Raw genomic sequence first — 25,089 nt, 5'->3', positions numbered from 1 at the left:
GCTTTCCCTTCATCCACAGAACCAGTAATCTCATCATAAAAGGCGATTAGATTAGTCAGGCATGACCTTCCCTTGGTGAATCCATGCTGGCTGTTCCTGATCACTTTCCTCTCATGCAAGTGCTTCAGGATTGATTCTTTGAGGACCTGCTCCATGATTTTTCCGGGGACTGAGGTGAGGCTGACTGGCCTGTAGTTCCCAGGATCCTCCTTCTTCCCTTTTTTAAAGATTGGCACTACATTAGCCTTTTTCCAGTCATCCGGGACTTCCCCGGTTCGCCACGAGTTTTCAAAGATAATGGCCAATGGCTCTGCAATCACAGCCGCCAATTCCTTCAGCACTCTCGGATGCAACTCGTCCGGCCCCATGGACTTGTGCACGTCCAGCTTTTCTAAATAGTCCCTAACCACCTCTATCTCCACAGAGGGCTGGCCATCTCTTCCCCATTTTGTGATGCCCAGCGCAGCAGTCTGGGAGCTGACCTTGTTAGTGAAGACAGAGGCAAAAAAAGCATTGAGTACATTAGCTTTTTCCACATCCTCTGTCACTAGGTTGCCTCCCTCATCCAGTAAGGGGCCCACACTTTCCTTGGCTTTCTTCTTGTTGCCAACATACCTGAAGAAACTCTTCTTGTTACTCTTGACATCTCTCGCTAGCTGCAGCTCCAGGTGCGATCTGGCCCTCCTGATATCATTCCTACATGCCCGAGCAATATTTTTATACTCTTCCCTGGTCATATGTCCAACCTTACACTTCTTGTAAGCTTCTTTTTTATGTTTAAGATCCGCGAGGATTTCACTATTAAGCCAAGCTGGTCGCCTGCCATATTTACTATTCTTTCGACTCATCGGGATGGTTTGTCCCTGTAACCTCAACAGGGATTCCTTGAAATACAGCCAGCTCTCCTGGACTCCTTTCCCCTTCAAGTTAGTCCCCCAGGGGATCCTGGCCATCCGTTCCCTGAGGGAGTCGAAGTCTGCTTTCCTGAAGTCCAGGGTCCGTATCCTGCTGCTTACCTTTCTTCCCTGCGTCAGGATCCTGAACTCAACCGACTCATGGTCACTGCCTCCCAGATTCCCATCCACTTTTGCTTCCCCCACTAATTCTACCCGGTTTGTGAGCAGCAGGTCAAGAAAAGCGCCCCCCCTAGTTGGCTCCTCTAGCACTTGCGCCAGGAAATTGTCCTCTACGCTCTCCAAAAACTTCCTGGATTGTCTATGCACCGCTGTATTGCTCTCCCAGCAGATATCAGGAAAATTAAAGTCACCCATGAGAATCAGGGCATGCGATCTAGTAGCTTCCGTGAGTTGCCGGAAGAAAGCCTCATCTACCTCATCCCCCTGGTCCGGTGGTCTATAGCAGACTCCCACCACTACATCACTCTTGTTGCACACACTTCTAAACTTAATCCAGAGACACTCAGGTTTTTCTGCAGTTTCGTACCGGAGCTCTGAGCAGTCATACTGCTCCCTTACATACAGGGCTACTCCCCCATCTTTTCTGCCCTGCCTGTCCTTCCTGAACAGTTTATAACCATCCATGACAGTACTCCAGTCATGTGAGTTATCCCACCAAGTCTCTGTTATTCCGATCACGTCATAGTTCCTTGACATCACCAGGACCTCCAGTTCTCCCTGCTTGTTTCCAAGGCTTTGTGCATTCGTATATAAGCACTTGAGATAACCTGTTGATCGCCCCTCATTCCCAGTATGAGGCAGGAGCCCTCCCCTCACAGACATTCCTGCCTGTGCTTCCTCCCGGTATCCCGCTTTCCCACTTACCTCAGGGCTTTGGTCTCCTTCCCCAGAAGGCTACAGGTGCATGAGGATGTGGGGGGGCACAGGGGTGTATGGGGACATAATGGGAGTGCAGCAGTGTATGGACGTGAATGGGGTGCAGGGCTGTGGGGGGTGGCCGCTCTGGGAGGTGGAGAGAATGGGTGGGAGAGCGCTGTAAGGGGTACAAGGCTGGGATGGGTAGGTGTGGGGGGCAGGATGGGATGGGACTGGGGAGGAATGCAATGACTGGGGGATGGAGGTGCGGGGGGGTTGGGGAGGGATGCAATGATGGGGTGCGAGGGGTGGGACAGGGAGGGATGCAGTGAGTGGGGTGGGGGTGCAGCTTACTGCCTCTCCCCCTGAAACCCACAGGAAAGATTCGTGCACTCCCACTGCAGGGTCTCTGCCGGCACCATAGAAGGCAAGGAGATGTTGCCATTGACTCACTGGGATCCCTTCCCACAACTGCCTGAGCCAGCCCGGCTGAGCCGCTGGGGTACGTAACATGGCACTGGTCTGAGTCAGAATCAGGGCCTGCCCTGTGCCGTACCTTCTCCTTCTGGAGCCGATCCATGTCCTCCTCATGAGCCACCTCCTTGTTTCTCAGCGTGACCTGGGCCTCCTGCTCCGTCTGAGCCAATTTCTGAGCCAGCAGCTCCTTATCCCTCTCCAGCCGGGTCACGTCCAGCTCCCTCTGCTTGCGGATGCTGGCCAGCTCCACTGGGGATAGAGCAATGAGGATCCGATCAACATCCACAGCGTGAAGGGAGATCTGCTAACTACAGCCCTTCCCGAGGTCTGGGAGTCTTGGCAGCATGGAGGAGACAGGGACCCTGACTCTCTCACAACACTTAACTAGGGACTTTCAGCCACACAGCTCATTACAAAGGGGAGGGGATCATTCTCCCCAGCAGAAGCAGGACTAGAACTCAGGGCTCCCAGTCCTGTCTCCTACCCACTGAACCAGCCTCCTCCTCCCTCTCAATCCAGCCACCAGAGCCTGGTGGGCCTCAGGACGCCAGCAGCAGCTGGGCGAATGGGGGACAGACACTGGAAAGGGGTGAAGGTGGAAACTGAAGGAAACGGTAGGGCAGCCAGGCCCAGGTTACCCTGCAGCATCTCCTTGGCCAGGAGCAGGTTCTGGCTGTCGGCCTCCAGCTGCTCCTTCCGGGCGTCCAGCTGAGCACGCTGCTGCTGGATGTCAAAGAGGGTGGTCTCCAAGGCATCCTTCTCCGACCTGGGAAAGCGCGAGCAGAGTGAGTCCTCCCAATCACCAGCCCCTGCCCACCTGCCCCAGGTCTCAAGCGGAGAGAGAGAGAGAAAACCGCCGAGGAAGTGATGAGCAGGCCCCCAGTGTGCTAGGCGCTGGACAAAGCCGGAACAAAACAGCCCCTGAGCAGACGATCCACGACGAGAAGCACGTTGCTTTGACGACTGAACAGGCATGCCCTGGCCTCTGAGTGGGGGGGCAACCAGCCCTTAAAATCCCCATTGGGCCCCTCCAAGGAGGCGTGGAAAGCCACCCCAATGCACCCTCCTGCCACGGGCACAGTGGTGCATTTCAGAGTGCCAGGAAGTCGCTCCCTCTGCAAACCTCTGCCCCGAGGTCAGGAAGCTCCCGGCAGCGGGGCCTCAGGGACCCCTGGAGAGGACCGCACCACTGGGCACTCCCTGCAGAGGCACAGGTGTGGGGTCGTCTGCAGGGCAGCGGTGAAGGTGCCCACGCAATCTCACACCTCCTGACAGCGCAGGGGGGCGGGTGAAGGGCCAGTTCCGTCCCAGCCAGAGCGACTGCCCCGGCACAGATCTGACCCCAGGGCTGGGACGTGCATGGGGCATAGAGAGGGCAACAAGGAGACGGGACAGGAAAGGCCGGAGCTGGGCGGGGGGAGACACTGACCTGCCTGGGGATTGCGACATGAGAGATTCCACCCGCTCCTACAGACCCAGGGCTGCCGTTTGGCAGGGCTCCCTGACCTGACACACCTGTTTGCAAACACTGCTCCCTGGTAACCATCACACACACACACACACACTTCAGGGAGAGCTCGCTGGGCACCTGGCCCCTGCAGCGTGCGCCCATAGCTCGCCACGCCTGGATCCAGCGGCCCCAGGAGCCTCTCTCGAACCTCACAGCTGGAGCAGCAAGGAGGCATGTGCAGCCTCCCTGCACCTCAGCTCAGGCCCCTCGTCCTTGTTCCGGGCCCACCTATCCCAGGGGGGTTGCCAGGGTTTCTGGACTGGTGCCAAGCACTCGGGCCTCGTCTCCACGTGCCGCTAAGCCTCACCCGGCCGTACTCGTGGGCGAACAGCACCTTCCCAGCGCAGGCCACGCAACAGAGGCCCGGGCGAGCCAGCAGTGAGGGGGGAAGGCAGGGGCGGCCCGGGCCGTGGGGACAGCCTGGCCATGGCAAGGGGACGAGCCCCCATGGGAAGGGGAGGGGAAACTCAGGCTGGCCCCACCATGGAGGGGAGGTGCCGGGGAAGCCTCCTCCCCCCCGAGCGCCAAGTCGCTCCAGGATGGCAGTACCCCTGTAGATGGTCTCAAAGGCAGGGTGCCCATCGAGGGATCCCCATTCACAGCACCCATGGGGAGGGAGAGGCCGGGGCTGTATGTGTCCAGCCGCAGGAGGGACCCCGTTGTTCCTGGCCTGCCCAAACCTTACCGGAGCCCAGCGATCTCCTCCGCCAACCCCCTGTTCTCCCGCTCCGACGCCGCCAGCTGCACCAGCAGGCTGGCCTTCTCCTTCATCAGCCCCTCCTTCTCCCTGGCGGCTCGCAGCAGGGCCTCGCTGAGCCGCTCCTGCTCCCGGCGGGCCTGCCCCAGCTCCTCGCTGGCTGCGTTCCTCTGGCGGGACAGCTGGCGGGGAGGGGAGGGGACAACAGGCAGAGCTGAGCCTGGAGGGGAGGCCATGCCCTGGGCACCCAGGCCCCTAGCAGCGAGAGAGCCAGGCTCCAGCCACTCTCGGAGGGACCCATCTCATCTGTGGTACCCGCCTGCCTCCCCGGCTCCCAGCACCCCCAGCCTGCTCCTCTGCCCCGTGCCGGCCGTCTCCCAGCAGCCCCAGCCTGCTCCCCACCCAGGCCCTCCCCCCGCCTGCTCCCCCAGCTCCCAGCGCCCCCCAGCCTGCTCCCCACCCAGGCCCCCACCACCCCCCTCCTGTTCCCCCAGCTCCCAGCGCCCCCCAGCCTGCTCCCCACCCAGGCCCCCACCACCCCCCTCCTGTTCCCCCAGCTCCCAACACCCCCCTGCCTGCTCCCCACCCAGGCCCTCACCACCCCCCAGCCTGCTCCCCCAGCACCCCCAACTTGACCCCCAAATCCCAGCACCCCTGCAGCTCCCAGCATCTAGCAATCAGACCCCCACATGCACCTCCCAAGTGCATGCCCTCCATGTGGCTCCTGCGCTCCACCCCACTACCTGCCCCAGCTGCTCCTGCAGCTGCACCCTCTCCTTCTGCAGGGCCAGCAGCTCCCTCTCCAGCCTCTCCCGGCTCCGCTCCACATCCTGCAGGGAGTGCTCCAGTCCCTGCCTCTCCGTGTCCAGCTCCAGCTTCTCCTGCTCCAGCCGAACCAGCTCATCGCGGATTGAGGCCTTCTCCTGCTCCACCTCCCGCTTCTGCCCCAACACGGCCCCCCTCTCCTCCTCCAGCTGTCAGGGGCAGGACAGGAGAGACCGTCACCTGCCTGGGAAACAAAGCCCCCACCCCAGGTACCTGGGGCAGCTCCTTGTTCACCCCCTGCCCATCGCTTCCTCCAGGGGCCTCAGCCATAACCCCTCTATCCCTCCCCATGGGAAGGAGCCATGGGCCAGGCCAACCCTCCATCGATCTAGGACAGACTGGGCTAGGGTGCTCGTCCCCCATTGAGGCTCCCCCATTTGACTAGGGACCGAATGGCTCGGCAGCAGTTCTGCGGAAAAGGACCTAGGGGTGACAGTGGACGAGAAGCTGGATATGAGTCAGCAGTGTGCCCTTGTTGCCAAGAAGGCCAATGGCATTTTGGGATGTATAAGTAGGGGCACGGCCAGCAGATCGAGGGACGTGATCGTTCCCCTCTATTCAACACTGGTGAGGCCTCATCTGGAGTACTGTGTCCAGTTTTGGGCCCCACACTACAAAAAGGATGTGGATAAATTGGAAAACATCCAATGGAGGGCAACAAAAATGATTAGGGGACTGGAACACATGAGTTATGAGGAGAGGCTGAGGGAACTGGGATTGTTTAGCCTGCAGAAGAGAAGAATGAGGGGGGATTTGATAGCTGCTTTCAACTACCTGAAAGGGGGTTCCAGAGAGGATGGCTCTAGACTGTTCTCAGTGGTAGCAGATGACAGAACAAGGAGTAATGGTCTCAAGTTGCAGCGGGGGAGGTTTAGGTTGGACATTAGGAAAAACTTTTTCACTAGGAGGGTGGTGAAGCACTGGAATGGGTTACCTAGGGAGGTGGTGGAATCTCCTTCTTTTGAGGTTTTTAAGGTCAGGCTTGACAAAGCCCTGGCTGGGATGATTTAGTTGGAGATTGGTCCTGCTTTGAGCAGGGGGTTGGACTAGATGACCTCCTGAGGTCCTTTCCAACCCTGAGACTCTATGATTCCCCTGGAAAAGCAGAGATTCAAGTCAATGCCCCTTCTCCCTGCAGGCTGCCTGCCAAGGTCAATGTCCCCAGACCAGAGCCCCCAGGAGGCGCTGGGCCGCACTGCCAAGCCCATGGCGGCACCGACCTGGCTTATGATCCTGTTGAGTTCAATTTTATCCTGGGCCAGCCCCTCGTTCAGGGAGCTCATCTTGGACAGCGAGTCGCGCAGCGAGGCCTCCTCCGCCTTCAGCTTGCTGGCGGTCAGCTCCAGCTCGGCCCGGCTCGCCTCCGCCTGTGAACATGGGGCAGGGGGAGAGAGATCAAACAGCCGGGGTCACTGCAGCAACTTGGGCACAGGAGTCCCCACGGAGCACGGCAGGGAGCGGAGAGCCGCCCAGCAGGGGAGGACGCGGATCGAAGCCTGGATAAGCCAGCGGTGTGAATCCCACTAGCCAAGCTGAGGGCTAGGACCCCTCCCCCAGCCCTGGCGCAGCCCCCCTACTGTCCCAATGTGGCATGCATAAAATAAAGCAAACGGCTGCAAGAAACGCAGCGCCCTCCCATGGTTACAGCTGGGGACGGCGTTCTGGGGTCTATTCCCAGCTCTCACACTGACTCGCTCGGTGACCTCAGGCAACTTCTCTTTGCCCCTCTGCGTCTCAAAGGACCTCCGAACACTGTCTAAATATTAATCAAGGCTACGACACCTGCGTGAGGCCGGGACGATCCTTCTCCCGCTTTGATGGAGGAAGCAGAGAAGGCCAGTGGCCTGCCCAAGAGCCCACAGCAGATCCATTGTTAGCTAATTATTTGTATTACCATTGGCTCTAGGAACCCCATGGCCCGGGACCCCACCATGCTTGGCTCTTTGCAAACCCAGACCAAGATGGTCCCTCCCCCAGATTGCTGACAATCTAAGTGCAAGACAAGAGAGAACAGGTGGATACAGACAGACAGAGGAGTATCATGAAACAATGAGCCAACAGCGGTCAGCGTGACAGGCAACAGAACGCAGGAATCCTGCCTCCTGGTCTTGTGCTCTAACCACTAGGAAGTGTGCCCCCTCTAGAATGGGGGCAGCATCTGCCCATCGGATCAGGGCGTTGTGAAGGGCAGTTTTGTTTGCAGGCCTAAGAGGAGAGGTGCTAGAGAGGGGAGCATCCTTCGTCAAGATCTCCTCAGGGAGCTGCCTTTAAAACAGACCTGTAGTTTGGAAGTGGCAGAACGAGTGATGCTACCATAGCATTATCCATCAGACGCACCCATACCAGCCAGCCCAACAGCTACTCCCGAGCCCCACTGTAATACCTGCCCCCTCCCTCCCAATCCCCGACTGCCTCTCGGGGCGCAAAGCCCTACCTTGGAAAGCGCCTCTGCCATCTCCACCTTCTCATTCTCAGACACCTCCTTCTCCAGGGTGGCTTTGTTCAGAGCCTCCTTAACAAGCATCAGCTCCTTTTTCAGACTGGATTTCTTCACTTCCAGCTGCTCCAGCTGTTTGTGGCTGCAGGGCACAGAGAGGGACTCACACACAACCCCCTGTGCTCTGGCAGCAGGGGACCTTTAACACCCTTTGTCACTGGCTATCCTTGCAAGGGAGCACAGCAAAGGGACTTCAAAGAGCTAATTAGTCCAAAGGGTGGAACTCTCCAGCCTGTGTTATCCACGAGGTCAGACTACATGATCCAGCCTTGGAATCTATGCAGGGCTTAATTTGTGCTGGGGCCTGGCAGTTCAGAGCCCCGGGCACCTCGGGGCCTGGCAGTTCAGAGCCCCGGGCACCTCGGGGCCTGGCATGTCAGTTATGAAACAAAAAAAATTGCTTGAGCCCTGGCATCTCTTCCATTACAAATTAAGCACTGACTCTATGGCTCTATTTTGTCCCCACTGCAAATTTTCCCTCCCCAAGCCTCTTCTGGAGTCCTGCCTTCGCTTTCTCCAAAAGCTTCCTTTTTGCCTGAAAACATTCAGGACAGAAATGAGGTTTTTGGAAATTCTGAAGGAAATCAACAGGGTCATTTCTGAATCTTTATGGCTCTGAAAAAAACGATCATTTTTCTAGGTATAGCCAGAACACACACACAAACTATATATATGTGCGATTATTTGCAGCGTTATAGCCGTGTTGAGCCCAGGATATGAAAAAGACAAGGTGGGTGATATCTTTTATTGGACCAACTTCTGTTGGTGAGAGAGACAAGCTTTCGAACTCCACAGAGCTCTTCTTCACTCCTTATGCCAAACAATCTGTCTCACCTTGTATTTACCTGGGACACACCAAGTCCCTTTCCCAGAACTGAAGAAAAGCTCTGTGTGGCTCATGCTTGTCTCTTTCGCCACCAGAAGTTGGTCCAGTAAGAGATATGACCTCACCCGCCTTGTCTCTCTCTGGATATGATTGAGGAGTGGTTTGCCCTCTTGTGGTGCCTCATACAAGAACGTCTGCTTTTACCAGCCCTGCCCATCACTCAGCGCCCTCCCTTTGAACCACCACGCCAACAGGAGATTAAGCTTAAACAAGCCAGGCAGAGGGTTTGGCCTAGGTGTCCGCAGTAAGAGAAGGGAAAACACCACTAACAGGGGTTGTTTTTATAGCAGCTCAGCTCAAATGACCCATGGAGAAATCTCACCTCGCCTGGAAGCCAGGCAGCCTGGGTCTGCAAGACCTCAGCTGGCAGGGAGAGTTGGGCCCCAGGATCAGGGCTGGGATGCTGGGCATGGGCACCAGCGGGGCTTGCCTTGGGGTGCTCAGGGGAGGAAGGCCTGGCACTTTGGAGCACCGAGCTAGGGTGCTGCTCACTGGAGCGGGGTAGCTACTGAGGAGCTTCTGTCTCTGGCTTGGTATTTCCTCCACACCCCTCCACCCCCACACGCTGGCCACTCTCCCCATACCAACCCGCGCTCAATCTCCTTCTGCGCCCGCTCCTTGTCCTTGGCGATGTCCTCCTTCTCGTCCTCCAGGCATTCTCGCTGCCGCTGCAGGTCGCTGTTGGCCAGCTGCAGCCTCTCGCTCTCCTGCCGCAGGGCCTCCACATGCTGCTGCAGGGCCTGCAGGCTTCGCTCCAGGTTGCTCTTCTCACTGACAGACGGGCACAGACAGACAGATTTCTGGGGGCTGAACAGCCCTTTAAGGAACAAAAATCAACCCTCCCCACGTTCCAGGGCCCTTGTTCTGTGGTGCAGAAAGTCGCCCCTAGAGCAGGCTCCGCTCCCAGGATGTCAGCAGGGCAGAAATGCCCATGTGACACCCGTCCCATCAGCCGGGATATGCTGGAGCACAGGGGGATGGGCAGGGGGGAGCGCCCATGGAAGTACCTGCCCAGCAGGTCAGCCAAGGAGCGGAAGCGGCTGGCATCCCGCACGGCATCATCCTTGGCCCGCAAGGAGCAGTCGACATCGTCCTTCAGCTGCAGGATCTTCTGCTCCAGGGAGCGTCGCTCGTGATCTCTTTCCACCAGCTGCTTCTTCAGGGAGCCCACCAGCTCCTGGATGGCTTCGTACTTGCCGCGGATGTCCTAGCAGAAACCCCAGCAAGTCAGCTCCTCTCCCTCTGAAGCACTGCCCACCCCCTGTGCACCCCGCCATCCGCACCGCCTGCCACCGGGGCTTCCTGCATGGCTGATCACACTCCATGCCCTTTGGACGACAATCTCCCATGGGAATCCCACCCATTCCAAACCCCCCTCCCCAGAATCCTATTCCCTGCAAGGCACGAAAATCCCCCAGATGTTTCCAGCCAGGAACTACCCTGTCAGGCTGCTTTATCAAAAGAGCAACGCTTGCAATCCTGTTCGCTTCCCACTCCCCTGGTGGGCACCAAACAGCCCCACAGAAATGCAGCCTGAACAGCTATAACCCCACAGATGGCTCTCGTGGCTCAGCGGCCCCACTCCACGCAGTCTCGCAGAGCTGGGGAGCAGGAGTACGTCTGGGTGCCCAGTCGAGGGCTGGCCCACCGCCATGAAGGAATCCCATGGCCACGTGCTCTGGGAGGTCCCGTCCCCTCACCTGCACCTGCAGCTGCCTCTTCTGCAAGGCGGAGTGCACCACGGCCAGCGTGGAGTCGGAGAAGGCCGGCGAGAGGCTGCGCCGGGGGGAGGAGCTGCGCCGGGGGGAGGAGCGCCGGAGCGGGGACGGGGTGCGGAGGCTGGAGGAGAGGCCCCGCAGGCTGAATCCCGTGGCGTCGCTGTCCGAAACGTCCGTCGTTCGCTCCGTGCCTGTGAGGTGGATGGCGCTGTCGGCATCGGACAGGACAGCCTGAGCGGGAGAGACAATGGCGAGCCACTGGGTACAGGCACCAAGATGCCAAACCAGTCTCTAGGCTCCTGTCGCCACAGAGGCCGCTAGCCGGGGGCCTAGGCCACCAGCCTCCAGAGCGCGACACCGCCACCGCTCAAAGCCCGACTGGAGCAGGGCAACGTTTTCCCGGAAAATTAGTTTTTTCATCAACAGCTTTTGGGGCCCGGAACTCCCCACGGGCATCGGGGTGAATTCAACCACTAGCTTTAGGGGAAAAAGAAAATGTAGTAAGAGTCAAAACGTTTCATTCCGACCATTTCGAAAAGTTTGGTTGCGACTTTTTTTTGTTTCAACTTCAAAGTTTTGCCAGGTTAAAAAGGGGAACCCCCCACCCCAAAACTGAATTTAAAAAAAAAATCATTTTGAGTCGACTCAAAACGTTCTGGGTCCATTCAAAACTTTTTTTTTTTTTTTTTTAGTTTTTCGAGTGGACAAAACAAAACGTGAAGACCTTTTTCTTTTGGTTTGACTTGAACCTGATTTTTCCTCTGGATTTTTCAGTTCAGCCCCTGATGACTCTGAGAAAACAGCTTGCTCTTGAGAGGGGCAGCTCCTCCCTCCAGGTGATCCATTTGCTGCCCTGCCCATCAGCTGGGTGACAGGCCCACGCCTCTCCCTGATCTTTCCCCACAGGTCAGACTGGCAGAGAGCTGGGGGGGTTCACTTTTCTCTGCAGCATGTGGGTGCAGGTCACTTGCTGGGATTACCTGGGTACATCTCACTTGATCAATTTCCTGCCATTGCAGGAGCCTCGGGCACTGGTGCCCCGGGGTCCCTCCCGTTCTCTGCCTGTGGCACAGAACAGTCTAGTCTCCTGTGGGCTGTAAAACGTTGGTCTCATTTCGGCTCTTGGGTTTATTGTATGGGTGCTGGCGGCTGAGCTATACAGGAGATCAGACTAGATGATCGGGTGGTTCCTTCTGACTGTCAATTCTACGCCTCGGTAACGGCTCACAAGTCGGAGAACCCTGCTCTCTGGGGTACCCCGCCTCGCTCACGGGACCCGCGCGCCCTGTACCTGAGCAAGGTCTCGCAGCGTCTGCTGGAGCATCTCCGACTCTGTCCGCAAAGCCTCGATCTCCTCGGCCTCCAGCACTGCCTGCTCCTGCGCCCGTGCAGCCTCCTGCAAGCAGAGACACAGCATCAGCCAGGCGGCGCTCGAGACCCCCACGTCCGCTCCACGGCTCGTTTCTGGCTCCAGCTCGCAGCTCTCCCCAGAAGGCCCAACACTGTGCTGTGATCAGCCAGGGAGTGGCAGGCGGACTGCTGGTGGGCCTTTCGCTGGAGCACAGACACCAAGATGGATTGCTGTTTCAGATGCTCCCATCTCCTCCGGGAACCAGCCAAGTCATGCTGAGCCTCTCACCAGATTTTCCAGCTTCTGGGTCAGCGTCTCGACCGTCTTCTCCTTCTCCGAGTTCTGGGCTTTCAAGCGTTCCACAGTGGCCGTCATCTCAGCAACTCTGGAGCAAGGGAGGGGGGCTGGTCAGGGCGAGCAGAGGAATGGCCAGGGACCCATACTTCACGGCACAGGGCCAGAACTCAACGGCCATGGGCCAGGTCAAGCATTTGGAGATCCCTGGACCCCCAGCCATCCTAGAGAGAGGTCTACCACTCCACGTTTGGTCCAGGGACCGAGCTGCTTCATGCCAACAGTGCCCTGGGAAAACCCCCACCCCAGTATCTCAGCCCTGGCTGGAGCACATGGCAGCTTCCTCTCCTCTCCATGTCCCAGTAACATCCTCCAAGTACACCATGTCCCCTCCCCCAGCCCTTTCCCCACAGCGCTGAGCTTGCCCAGCTGATGTCTAGTAAGAGGCGGGGGGAGACCAGGCCACACCCCATGTCCTGGGCCTGGCACCTGTGGACCCAAAGGAATGGCTCTGCGGGGAGCCCCTGATCGTCTGGAACCAGGAACCATGTTACTCTCCAGCAGTGATGCTCAGACTGCAGCTCCGGAGCCACGAGCAGCTCGTTAATGTGTCTCCTGCGGCTCTTTGCTGCACACGATATTAAACACCACGGGATGTAATTACTGATCTAAGTTATTAACCAATCAGGAGGCTTTTCCAGTGTTATTAACCAATTGTAGTTGATAAAATAACAACACTGGGTCAGAATAACCAAGAATATATAAATAGTAAATGAAACACTGAACCCCCATGGCTGGGGCTCTTTTGGGTAATGCCAATTGCTAATTTGGCTCCTGGAGAATCCGAGGCCAACACCGCTACCCAGGCCCGCATGAGATTTGAACAGGCAACCTCCTCGTTCTGAGACCACCGCGCTAACCCCCTGAGCTAGAGAGCCAGGCCCCAGGCCTCTTGAACCACTGAGGTCTGAGTATCGCCGCTCTGCAGGGCCGGTGGGAAGTTAAGGCTCCAGGATGGTTATAACATGGGACAGACGGGCCCACCTCTGCCCTTCCTTCTCCCGTGAGCAGGATATGCTCAGCCCACTAGCCCCATCCACCAAGCCAAGGATCTCCAAGGAGGGGCAGCGCTCCCTGATTCCCCGTGGATGCACGGTGCATCTCCCAGACCGGCGAGCTCCAAGCTTCAGGGCCTGGGACACTGGCCCTGATCGGGGGCATCCGTACCTGGTGCCGAGCTCCGCTTTCTCCATGTCACACCTGACCTGCAGCTGGATCATGTCGCGCACCTTGTCCTTCAGCTGCTCCTCCAGCTGGGCCAGCAGCAGGGCCTGCTTCTCCAGGGCCACGCTGGCGCTGCTCTCCGACAGGCGCAAGTTGCTGCTCAGGTTCAGACAGGCGGCGTGGATGGTGCGGCCGGACCGGGACAGCTCGTTGCTCAGCTCCGACAGGTCCCTGCACCCGAGTCCCAAAGAGAGGGGCGTTTCCGGAGGCCCGGGCACCCCAAGGAGCCCACGCTGCGGGATCTACAGAACCCCATGCCCCATGACCTGCAGGGCATCTCCCTCCGAGGGGGCCTGGCTGGGATCTAAACCCACATGAGCCCGAGTGTTCAGAACCGACACGGCCTCCCCTGCCTGCAGAACTTACAGAACCGCCCCTGCCAGGGAGAAGGTCATTAAAGGCCCCCAGGCAGGACACGCAGAGAAGCGGAAATCAGGCCGGGCAGCCAAACATGGCTCCCAGAATGGGCTAACGGGTTTGTCTGGGGGGTGCGGGGGAGATCGGGAGGGCTGTTCTGCACTCAGGTTGTTCTCACAGGGATCCTGGAGGAGGCACTGTAAGCCACGGGGTTCTGGGCCGCTCAGGTAGCTTTCCCAAGCCAAGCTCCTTGTGCTTTTCAAAGAAAAAGAGCCCAGCAACCTCCCGCCCCACGCACACACCCTGCCCCCACACTCCTCCTGACCTCTCGGTCATGGTCTTCATCTCACTGAAGTGGCGCCGGAAGCCCACCACCTGTCTCCAGAGGGTCAGCAGCCGGCTGTGCTCGTTGCTGAAGTAGGTGTTGAATGACTGGGAAGGGAGAGAAGAGGAGAAGCAGTGACAGCCAGATCCCCCTCCCCAGGCACCCCCCCACGCTTCCACGCCCCCGTTCAGAGCAACGCGCTAACGGGAACGGCCAGCGCACCCCGGGGGAAGCACAGGGCACAGCAAGGCACTCGCTGCCTGGCTGGATACAGAGCACCTGGCCCTGACTGTCCATAACGCCCCACAAGTGAGTGAGCCCTGCTCCATGGGGCGCCCTGCATTGCTCTCGGTATCCCGAAGGCGCAGTCACCGCTGACCTCAGTGGCAGCTCCAGGCAGGACTCTTAGCAAGAGCTAAGTTTATACAGAGTTTTTGATGCTGCAGGACCCCTTCCCCCACACAAAGGGCTTGAACCAGCTATGCACAGACAGCCCCACTGAAATGCAGCCACCTCTGGGGCAACGCAGTGACCGTTGGCACAGAAAGGCCCGGAGCAGAGAGACTTGGCTCCCACTGATGGTAAAAGGAAGTTGCAGGGGAGGGGACGAATCACCTCTCCAGGGACTGGTAGCATGCGTGCGGATCCGTCTCTGCCCAGCAGGACGGTGCACACACGTTGGGCATGCACAAGGGAGAATGACACATGCCAACCAAGGCCGCACTGAATCTCTCTGGCCCTAACCTCCTCCTCTCGCCTCCACTCCACCTCCCGCTGCTCCAGCTCGTTGCGTGCTTTGGTCCAGTCGGTCGTCAGCTTCCGGATGTCCTCGCTGAGGGCCTGGTTGGCGGCGTTGGCCTGGTCCAGCTGCTCCCGCAGCATGGCATTGACCTGGGCCAGGCTGGCGCTCCTGGAGACAGGGACACAGCGAGAGCAAGGGCTGAGAAGGAAATGAGGGGCCCGTGCAGAGTCGGCAAGGGACTGACTCTGGCATGGGGCAAAGGGCCCAACGTGGAGGATGGGCCCTGACATCGCAGCTCTGAGACACCGAACAACACAGATCCAAACACTTCATTCAGAATAAGACAATCACTGCCCAATTCAAGCGCCTTCCAGCCGAGCGCCTCATGACCCTTTCCAGGCATTAACTGAGCCCATTGTCAATAAGGGAGCTACAGGGATCAGTTCACCCACCACTGCCAGGCAGCCACCTCTGAGGCACAGCGTGGCAGCTGCACACAACAAGAAGCAAGAAAAGAGCCTGTCCAATTGAATTTGAAGAGGAGATTTGGGGAAACCCAATGTAATAACCCGCGAGGGAATTTGGCCGTGAGGCTGGAGTTAACACCCTGACTCAGCTAAAGCACCAGGGGACCAATAGTGAGCAAAAGTGCTCAGGACAGTTTCACACCGCAAAGTACACGTCACTTCCAGTCGCGCAGCACCCCTAGGCCTGTGCTAGGGATTAGTACTGCAGTACTCCTGGGGAGGGGCGGGTAAAACCCGGCAACACCACTGCCTACAGTAACCAGGCATCCTTGGAGGTCACCTGTCCAAATATGAACCCAGCCGGACCCTGCTTAGCTGGAGAATCACAACCCCTGGTGGCTCAGCTGCAGGGAAATGTTGGGCCTACGTGCAGGCGATACCAGGAGCACGGACTCCAATGGTAGATTCCTGGCATAGCCCAGACTCCAAGGAAGCTGCTCTCCCAGCCCAGCATGAAGCCCAGCCAGGCAGCAGGTGCAATAGAGGCCCCGAAGAATGGGGCTCCAAGGATGCAGCAGCCCAGACCCACCTGAGCCCCAGGTGGAGCCCCGTGGACAGGACCCCTCCAACCACCTCCCCCGACACACCTTTGCTGCTCCTCCTCCAGCCGGATGAGCGCATTCTCCAGGTCATTGCTGTGCTCTTCATCCTGGCGCAGGCGCGAGTCCGTCATGTCCAGCCGGCTCTGGGGGAGGGCATGGGCAGCGGCTGGTTAGCAGGGGGCTAGGGGCTCTGGATAACCAGGCTGTCCCTTTCGGCCATGGGATGGAGAAGAGCAGCGTGGGGCAAGCGCCCCCCAAACACCACCCCAGGCCTGCCTGGACCCACCACCACGAGTCGGTCAGGCCTTGGCCTGGCAGCCGAGGCTGGGGCAAGGGGGCCAGTTAGAGCAGCTGCGGAGCTGGCTGGTGCAGCCTGGGCTCCCATCTACCTGAGCAGGAACTGGCCGGGGGGGACAGGCTCATTCCAGCAGGTCCAATCAAGCAGGAACACAAGAGGGCTGCCTGCCGTGACCGAGTCCCTGAGCCAGCCGGCCCCTGGCACGTGGGCAGAAAACAACGGCGGGTGTAACCCACCCCCACGCCGCCTGGAGCCATCCCCGCTAGTCACAGACTTGGCTCAGAGCTGGGCCTTTCCGCTCAAACAGCCGCTGCTCTTACTGTTCGATCAAGAAGTCGCTGGTTCAATCCCACTGACAGGGACCCAGCCAGGGACATCGTTTCACTAGTGGGCGTGGGGTCCTTCGGGCTTTTCGCTGGCACTGGGAGGAGGGCGACACTCACCGTGAGTCTCTGCTGCTCCAGCTCAGTTGATTTCTCCAGCAGCTGCTGTTCTACCTCCCCACACTTCTTCTTGTACTGGAGAACCTGCAGGAACACAGCAGCTCAGAGCCCGCTGCCAGCCTGGCTCCGCGGATGCTCGGCAGGACAAGGAAAAAACAGCCACAGAGCTGGCCGGCCCCCCACCCTCCCTGCCACACCCACAGTGCCCTGCAAGGCCACTCACTCCTGAAATCCTAACCATCATCAGCCGACCCCCATGGCAGGCCCCTTCCACCCCACCTAAGTCACTAGTTCGGTAGGTTCAGCTACCTAGAATTAAGCACTAAGGCATTATGCACAGTCCCTCCAAGTGAGGGGAGGGGGACAGACTGGTCTCCACACCCCATAAGCTGAGAATCTTCAGCTATCTCCAGCAGGGCTCTAGCTCTCCCACAGCTAACCCCTTCCCCCTCCCGCAATGCCCCACCACCCTCCAGCTGACGGAGAGCCCTCGGCGATGGAGCAGCTCTTTGAGGAGAGACTAGTCCACGAGGACTGTCACCTCGAGGCCGCTGCACTGAGCCCCCGGCCATTTTGGGGGCCGGGGGCACCTTTCCTTCCAGCCCAGGCCCTGCCCACTCTGCATGGACATTACAGATCCCGGAGCACTTTGCCAGTTTTGCTCAGACATCCTTAGCCAAAATATTCTGTACAGTGCAGGGTGCTGGGTTGGCTGCCACTCCACACTCCCCCCAAGAGGTGGCTGCACATGGGTGCCGTATATACACAGCTAAATCCGCAGCCTCCAAACCCCAGCTATGCAGATCCCAGAGTGTCCAAACCGCGATGATCAGAATGACTGAAACAAGCCAGAGCTGAGTGGGCAGACGAGCTTGGAGAAAGCAGATGGGGCCTTCTCTGCAGCAGCCTCAGGGTTCCTTGCCTGGGTCAGGCAGCTTCTTCCTTTCCTTCAAGCCACTCTAAGAAGTCACTGCAAGGCTACATCCCCTCGCCGCTCGTCTCAGAGCCCGTGCCGCCCTGGGCACACCTACACGGCCATCAGGAGGGGTGAGGGCAGCCTGGGTAGACGTGCCCAAGCTGGCTTGGACTCCACTAGATCAGTGGCTCTCAACCTATTTACCACTGTAGGTGGCATATGCAGCTCTCTGTGGGTTCGGTCGACATACTCCCTGTATGGCCCTGAGGCTGTCACAGGGGGCCGCAGCCGTGCGCTGGCTGGCGGGCGGAGAACCAGTGCGCGAGATCGCCGCTAGCTCAGGTAGCCAGGCTAGTCCCAGGGAGAGCAAAGCCAGCTCAGGTGGGCCTGCTCCAGCTGCAGCCGCACCTCCCGCAGACAGACCCCCCCCCCGAGCAGACCCCGGCCCGTCCAGTGCCGGATACCCACCTTTGCCTGCAGCTTCTGAACGAGCTGCGCCTGCCGCTGCTGGCCCTCCTGGTAGGCCTGGAGCTTGCGTTTGTAGGCGGCCTGCTCCTCCTCCAGGTGGCGCCGCAGCTCGACGTTCTGCTGGGCCAGGCTCTTGTTCTCCAGCGACTCCCGCTCCCCGGTCTCCAGACGCAGGGCCTGCTCCAGCTGGGCCCGGAGAGATGGGGGACAGGGTCACTGCAGACGCGCCTGCCAACCGGCCTCCTGCGCACTCGATCTGGCCCCTTGAGCCACCCCTTTCCCCTGTCCCATTTCGGAGGATTAGCCCCCAGCAGAATCCAGGGCTTCCCCCGGGAGCCACAGTGCCCAGCTTCTTTGAATTCATGCTCTGTAGAAACCTGCTACCAGGACAGGGTTAAAGGGACATTCTTAGTACTTTTTACATGGCAATAGCACCTATGGGCCTGTCACGGATCAGCACCCCCTTGTGCCAGGCGCTGCACAAACCCAGACCACACACGCAGCCCCTGCCCTGAAGAGCTTGCAGTCGAAGTAAATATCCAGCAGCGGAGGCAGAGAAAGACAGAGCTACAAAAAACTAATATGAACAGAAAGGGTCATCACTATGTTTCAGTGAGAACATGCTACATTTGCACAGAAAGGCCTCTGGACCCTTCCTTTTCGGTGGCCTCCGCAGATCCTCCTGCTGCTGAAGGAGCAGAGCGTTACTGAGCTGTTCGCACCCGGGAAGGAATCTCGCCCTCAACAGCCTTCAAGCTAGAGCAGAAGGCCTGGAAAGTGAAACTGACCAGTCTAGCCTCACCTTCCCCAGCTATGGGCAAAAGATCAAAGCAGCCACTCAACAGCTGACAGTGCTAATAGGACCAGAGTATTTATCCTCCGCCACGGGCCAGAGCTTTGGGGTTCCCACTGGGGTCAGGTATAAATATTATTTCTCTGCAGCAGAGGCCTCTCTGAGTCACATCACATTCTGATGGCACCGTTGGTGCCAGCCTCCCTGGTCGGGGTTGGTTTCTTTGCACCGAACCCAGCTGAACCTCACGCCACCCTGCCCCCTCCTCAGCAAGGGGCAAAGACACTTTGAACAGCTTGTTGCTGCTGCTTTGATTAGCCACCCTGACTGTCGGGTCTCCACCACTTCCAGCCTCCCACATGCCTGCAAAGCAGTCCCCTCCATGCTGCTAGGTATTCACCTTTTGCCGGAGTCAGAGATACCAGTGGCTTTTCATCTGTAGATGCTACTGTAACAGAGAACCCAGCCAAGATCAGAGCCCCATCATGCTAAGCACTAATCACACGTTCAGTACAGTCTCTGCCCTCTTGAGCCTCAATACATCAGACAGAAATGGTGGGAGGGGAAACAGAGGCACAGAGAGGCAAAATGATTTGCCCAAAGGTGTCACAGACAGATCAGCATCAGTGGCAGAACCCAGGTCTCCTGACACCCAGACAAATGCCCTATCCACTAGGCCACACAGCCTCTCTAAATCCTTGAATGCCATTCATCTTATCTAAGAGAAGAGACTCAATGTATTACAGACCGGGTCCACTTCTGCTCCACTGCGGCCAACAGAACAGAGGCCATCCCGAGCTCCTTACCATTTGGTTCCTCCTCCTCAGCTCCATCTCTTCCAAGCGGTTGGTGCCCAACCCCCGACAACTCCAGCTGATGGCTTGCTCCAGCTTCCACAGCAAAAAACATTGCGAGATCAGTGCTTGGAACCACTCCACATACACAGCATAGCGCCCGGGTGACACAGGGGCTGCATGCTGCTAACCGTGCATGCTCTTCCCTGACTGTCAACAGAAAGAGAGCCCCGCGGCATGCAAAGCAAACCTTCCCATGCGTCAGAACACAGCAACCCAAACCATGCACCGAACCCCTGCCTGGGTGAGAAAAACGTCACTGCACGGTGCTCCCCAGAGTTCTGAGAGCAAAGACAGCAACTCTGTGTAGACAGACATCTGCATGCAAAGTTAAGATCCCAAGGGACTTGGCGATGAAATGTTTTGCTTGCAAAGACGACTGCAAAAAAGATCACATATACATAGCTAGCCTCCTGGGCTACCAAAGCCTGAAAGAATATACAGCAACCATACTGCTTAGCTGGGGGGGGTGGCCCTGCAGGGGCAGCCGTTGTAAAGGCTAGGAAAGGGGTCTGGAATCTGTAGCAAGTGGCTGCAGACTGCTGGGTTGCTAGCCTCAGAATACATAATAGTGAGACCCCTTCCAAGAGCCATGGGGGACACAGGGCAATTCACATCAGGGCAACATCACATCTTGCATGATATGGGCAGGCAGACTCCTGATCGAATATCATCTGCGTTATCACATGACCCCAGAGTCAGAAACCAGGCTGGAGTGAACAGGACTCCACCTGTCTGCACTGGGCTGGGGGGGAAGGTTACCCAGCGAACGGAGAGAGGACACACCTGTAACACCAGTTCCCACTGCTGGGCACAGACCCTTGGGGAGCTGCATAAGCACAAGATGACGTGGGCCTGGCCGACCGAGGGGAAACGTAACTCCTGGGGACTTTATGCCACATTAACAAGCATTAAAAATACCTGGCACATATTCTAACAAGGGCAGAAAAAATAGATCATGTACTGGGGGGGGGGGGGGGGGCGGGATTTGTTAATTTATTTGCTGACCAAGATAAAAGTCTCTCCTGTACAACCACCCAGGAGCCATCCAACCTCCAATGGGGATTCCTAGTACAAAGCAACGGTGACAGGACACACAAGCCACAGAGCTTTCCCTGGGAATGTTACACACAAGCACATGCTAGGTCGGGGTTTGGTTCCTTCCATGAACGTAAAAACGGGGCCAGGCTGATCTGACAAGGCAGAGGGACTGGGAACCCTAACGTGTGATTTATGAGCTACCATGCTCGAGGCTCAGCTGTGTCTCACGAGGGACACAAGGGCCCGGGAGATGGGGGCGAGGGGTCTAGCTCCTGTCCAGTCAGTCAGAAGACGGACCATCTATGAGCAGCATCTGTAGGAACTCAGGGCCTGATCCACGCTGAAATCAATGGAAGCCTTTCCACCGAGTTCAGCAGGGTTTGGATCAGGCCCATCCCAGGGCCTGAGTGGGTGTTAACTTGGCACAAGTCATCCCGTTCTGTAGAACTTTGTGGGTTACGGGTTTGGCTCCTGCTCCGTCATGGGGAGGAGAATCCTGCAGGGACCTTTGCGGGGATGTTGAGTGGGACATTCAGCCAGGAGGGGGCTGGTCCAAGCCCCTCATCAGCTATTCTAATCAGAGACAGGTTCGGCAGCGTGGTGAGCCATGTACCCAACTAGCCGGGGCAGTGCGGAGGTCTTGAGTATTTTGAGGCACCCGGGGTCACAGGGCTGTACTCGCTACCCATGTGCTGTACGGGGTTCATGCCTTTCCAGTCAGCAACAGCCTTCCGCTGCAGGATACCCACGTCAGCATTGGTCACCGGGTCCGTCCCCTTCAGGCGCAAGCTCTCCTCTAGCTGTGGCGGGGAAGCAGGTGGAGAGACAGAAAACAGACAGCATGAGCACAGACACCCGGGAGGAACCAGCCCCGCCCCGAGCACAGACACCAGCCCCGTGCCCACAACTGGACACAAAGCAGGGAGGGGAAGCACCAGATCTCCCCAGGAACGGTACAGCTGAGCTGCAGGGAGAAGGAGCGATGGAAAACTCAAAGAAAGAGGGGGGGAGAAGGAAGAGATGGGGGGCGGCCTTAAGAAAAGCGGGGGAAGGAGTTTGACTTATTTGCTTGCGCAGCAGAATTTAATCATCCCCAGCCCATCCCCTGCAGCCCTGGGTGAGCCAAGCGCAGAGAGCTGCCATCTCCACCAGAGCATCAGGCCAGACGCAAAGAGCTCGTCCACTGGCTTTTCGTCACCCGGGGAATCCAGCTGGATTTGTTTTTAAATGGGCCGCCGACTCATTTGGTGCATTTTTAGGGTTCATTTAAGTCAGGTACCAACAGCTGATTCGCCAGGGCCAGCACAAGCTTCGCACATGCAGCTCTGCCAGGGCGTTTCCGTCCTGATCTGCAAGACACCAGTCCTGGGATCCCCCCCGTACAGCTTTGGCAAGATGCTTCAGTCGTCACCTGCACCATCTTCTGATGATATTTCCAGTCCTACCCTTTCCACACACCGCTCAGCCGGTGCCCCACAACCCTGCTCTGATGCCCCCCCCCAGCATCCCAGCCCTGGATTCCCCCCCAACACCGCTCAGCCAGTGCCCCGCAACCCTCCTCTGATGTGTCCCCCCCGCTATCCCAGCCCTGGATTCCCCCGCAACACCGCTCAGCCAGTGCCCCGCAACCCTGCTCTGATGCCCCCCCCCACCCGCTATCCCAGCCTTGGGATCCCCCCAACACAGCTCAGCCGGTGCCCCGCAACCCTCCTCTGATGTCCCCCCACCCGCTATCCCAGCCCTGGATTCCCCCCCAAGACCGCTCAGCCGGTGCCCCGCAACCCTGCTCTGATGCCCCCCCCGCCCGCTATCCCAGCCTTGGGATCCCCACAACACAGCTCAGCCGGTGCCCCGCCACCCTGGTCTGATGCCCCCCCCAGCATCCCAGCCCTGGGATCCCCCCCAGCACAGCTCAGCCAGTGCCCCGCCACCCTGCTCTGATGCCCCCCCCCGCTATCCCAGCCCTGGATTCCCCCCCCCCAACACCGCTCAGCCGGTGCCCCGCAACCCTGCTGATGCCCCCACCCCGCTATCCCAGCCCTGGGATCCCCCCCAACACAGCTCAGCCGGTGCCCCACAACCCTGCTCTGATGCCCCCCCAGCTATCCCAGCCCTGGGATCCCCCCCAACGCCGCTCAGCCGGTGCCCCGCAACCCTGCTCTGATGCCCTCCCCCGCCTGCTATCCCAGCCCTGGGATCCCCCCGACACACAGCTCAGCCAGTGCCCCGCAACCATGCTCTGATACCCCCCCAAGTATCCCAGCCCTGGGATCCCCCCCACCCCACCCCCCAGCCCCTACTGAATTCTTGGGGCTTCTAGAGCGAAAACAGCCAATTGTGGCAGCCAAACTGCCCACTAGGGTTAAGGTGTCAACTCAGCCAGCACAAAGAGGGCTCCCAAAATCATCCCTCCGGGGCTGGAAGCAGGTTTCAAGCCAGAGACCCGGCGGCGAAAAGCCAAAGCTTATTGCAACCCCCGCGGTGGTGGTCGGCGTCCAGATCAGCAAGCCAGCAGCTGCCTTCGGAGGGGGGGACAGACGGACGGACGACTGTGCACAGAACAAAATCCTCCCCGGAGAGCCCACCCCACTGCCCAGCAACCAGCTCCCACCACCTGCTCAGCCGGGTCCCACTACCCACTCTGCCTTCCCCAGCAAATGCCAGCCGGACAGGCCTATAGCCAGTGGGGGCCAGCCTGTCCCACAGAGAGAGGAATGGACTGGCTCTCCTGGCCAGCACACTCCAGTCCTGTCCCCCAGGCTGACCCAATGGGTCACCATAAGGTAGGGGGCCCAGGGATCTGGACCCTTGGTGTATCCAGCTACTGTAGGGGGCTCTTCCAGGCCAGAAGGAAGAGCAGGGAGATCACAGACCCTCTCTAGCCTGGAGGGCATCAAGGCAGAGCAGGGCCCCCTCTGCCGGGCTCTAGGAAGGGAGGGAAATGCACAGGTTGAAGAACCTCCCAAATTCTCTCTTTTCTACTCCCGTTTTCGAAGGAAGAGCTCCCTCACTGCCCCTGCCCCCATAGGGCACAGCCTGGCACAGCTCTGCTCCCTAGGGCAAGGCATGTAAGAAGCCAGCCTGTGTGCCACAATCCCTGGGAGGGGCTCTGCAAGTCAGTTCTTGCACCCAGTGATGGTCAGCCATGGCTGGCAATGGCATACAGCTCCCCAGGCAATAACCTCCCTGCCCCCCACCCCCACCCCCAGGTTCCTTCCTGGCATCGCTCTGCAAGGGGACACGGCAGCCCCCACTCCCTCCCCAGCACCCCCCACCCCAGGCATCCACCAGCGAGCCCAGCTCAGCCCAGGCTGTAGCCACTTGCCCGCTCCACTCGCTTCTTCACGTAAAGCCCGGGGGGGTCCTCGGGGGGCACGGAGGGGGCCGGATCCTCAGGCTCCATCCTGCAGGCAGCGTCGCCAGACATATGCGTGCCCAGATCCTGGCACAGCCCTCCCTCTCCCTGCTCCAGCGAGGCACAAAGCCCCGGCGCCTTCGAGACACAGGCTAAGAAATCCAGCTGCCGGCGGGGCCCAGTTTGTGCATTGTCTCCCCTAAGCCGCCTGGAGACGCATTCACATTCTAATGGGCAGCTCGGAAACGAGACACAGAGCGACTGTAATCCGTGGCCTGGCCACCGCTCCAGCCTGCCTGCACAGGCCCAGAGGGGGTCGCGTGACCAACCCGGTGCCAGGGGGGTCTGCGGAGCAGCCAGTTCATGCTCAGCTGGAGACTGCTGGCCAGGTGTCTGCACCAGACATGGACAGACAGACGCTAGCCCCCGTCCTCGGCACGTCGGCAGACCCGCCAGGCAGCCAGAGAGCGCCGTGCAGAACTCCCCCAAGCAGCGTCACTACGGAGATTCAGAGGAGTTCAGTTTCGTTTGGTATTGGAGAGCTCCAGTGATATTCCCCCCCGGTTCTCCATCCTCGAGGGTCTTGATCTAGGACACTGCCCCTCCCCACCCCGCCCCCAAACTAATCAGTGTGAGCCTGAGGGGGTGGTTCATGAGCAGGGTGCTCCCCCTCCACACACACCGTGCCCCAGGGCATGTTGCCTCTGCAGGAGGGCTCAGGACACAAGGAACATATCAAGGCTCATCACTCCCTGACATGCTCATCAGCTGTGCCTCGGTTTCCCCATCTGTAAAGTGAGCACGACAACATGCACCCACCCCATACGGCGCTTTCGTGAATGACGTGCTTCGAGGTGCTTGATGTGTAGAGAAGGGGGAAGGGCTCTTACGTCTACTCCAGGCGGAGGTGTTTCAAACCAAGAGACGCTGGCTCATTTCCCCAGCGACGGCGCTCGGGGGGCAGCTTGCTAACGCAGCAGAGAAGGGGCAACACCTCAACAGCCGGTGGCACCGCTCTTCCCATGTCCACTTCTGGACCCTTACAGCACACGACCCCAAGAGACAATGGTAACTGGCACTTCAGAAACTCTACAGGTTTGAGAGACAGGCCGCTCAA

General features: G+C 58.8%; 1 protein-coding gene across 8 annotated transcripts in view; it reads right to left on the bottom strand.

Annotated features, from left to right (window-relative positions):
- Window positions 1–25,089, bottom strand: part of CROCC (ciliary rootlet coiled-coil, rootletin) — a 78,664-nt gene that overhangs the window by 30,290 nt on the left and 23,285 nt on the right. For all 8 annotated transcript variants that reach the window (XM_073316696.2, XM_073316699.2, XM_073316700.1 and 5 more), the window contains 17 exons: window positions 17,930–18,115; window positions 16,546–16,629; window positions 15,850–15,947; window positions 14,738–14,903; window positions 13,994–14,100; window positions 13,255–13,482; window positions 12,022–12,118; window positions 11,674–11,778; window positions 10,365–10,613; window positions 9,672–9,871; window positions 9,253–9,435; window positions 7,716–7,860; window positions 6,502–6,648; window positions 5,200–5,430; window positions 4,445–4,638; window positions 2,888–3,015; window positions 2,329–2,498 (listed from right to left, as the gene is read on the bottom strand). In XM_073316696.2, coding sequence (XP_073172797.1) covers window positions 2,329–2,498; window positions 2,888–3,015; window positions 4,445–4,638; window positions 5,200–5,430; window positions 6,502–6,648; window positions 7,716–7,860; window positions 9,253–9,435; window positions 9,672–9,871; window positions 10,365–10,613; window positions 11,674–11,778; window positions 12,022–12,118; window positions 13,255–13,482; window positions 13,994–14,100; window positions 14,738–14,903; window positions 15,850–15,947; window positions 16,546–16,629; window positions 17,930–18,115 — 2,718 coding nt within the window. The remainder of the gene's footprint in view (window positions 1–2,328; window positions 2,499–2,887; window positions 3,016–4,444; window positions 4,639–5,199; window positions 5,431–6,501; window positions 6,649–7,715; window positions 7,861–9,252; window positions 9,436–9,671; window positions 9,872–10,364; window positions 10,614–11,673; window positions 11,779–12,021; window positions 12,119–13,254; window positions 13,483–13,993; window positions 14,101–14,737; window positions 14,904–15,849; window positions 15,948–16,545; window positions 16,630–17,929; window positions 18,116–25,089) is intronic.

Source organism: Lepidochelys kempii, chromosome 18, assembly GCF_965140285.1.
Source record: "Lepidochelys kempii isolate rLepKem1 chromosome 18, rLepKem1.hap1, whole genome shotgun sequence".
Taxonomy (NCBI): domain Eukaryota; kingdom Metazoa; phylum Chordata; order Testudines; family Cheloniidae; genus Lepidochelys; species Lepidochelys kempii.
This window is presented reverse-complemented; position numbering and strand designations above follow the sequence as displayed.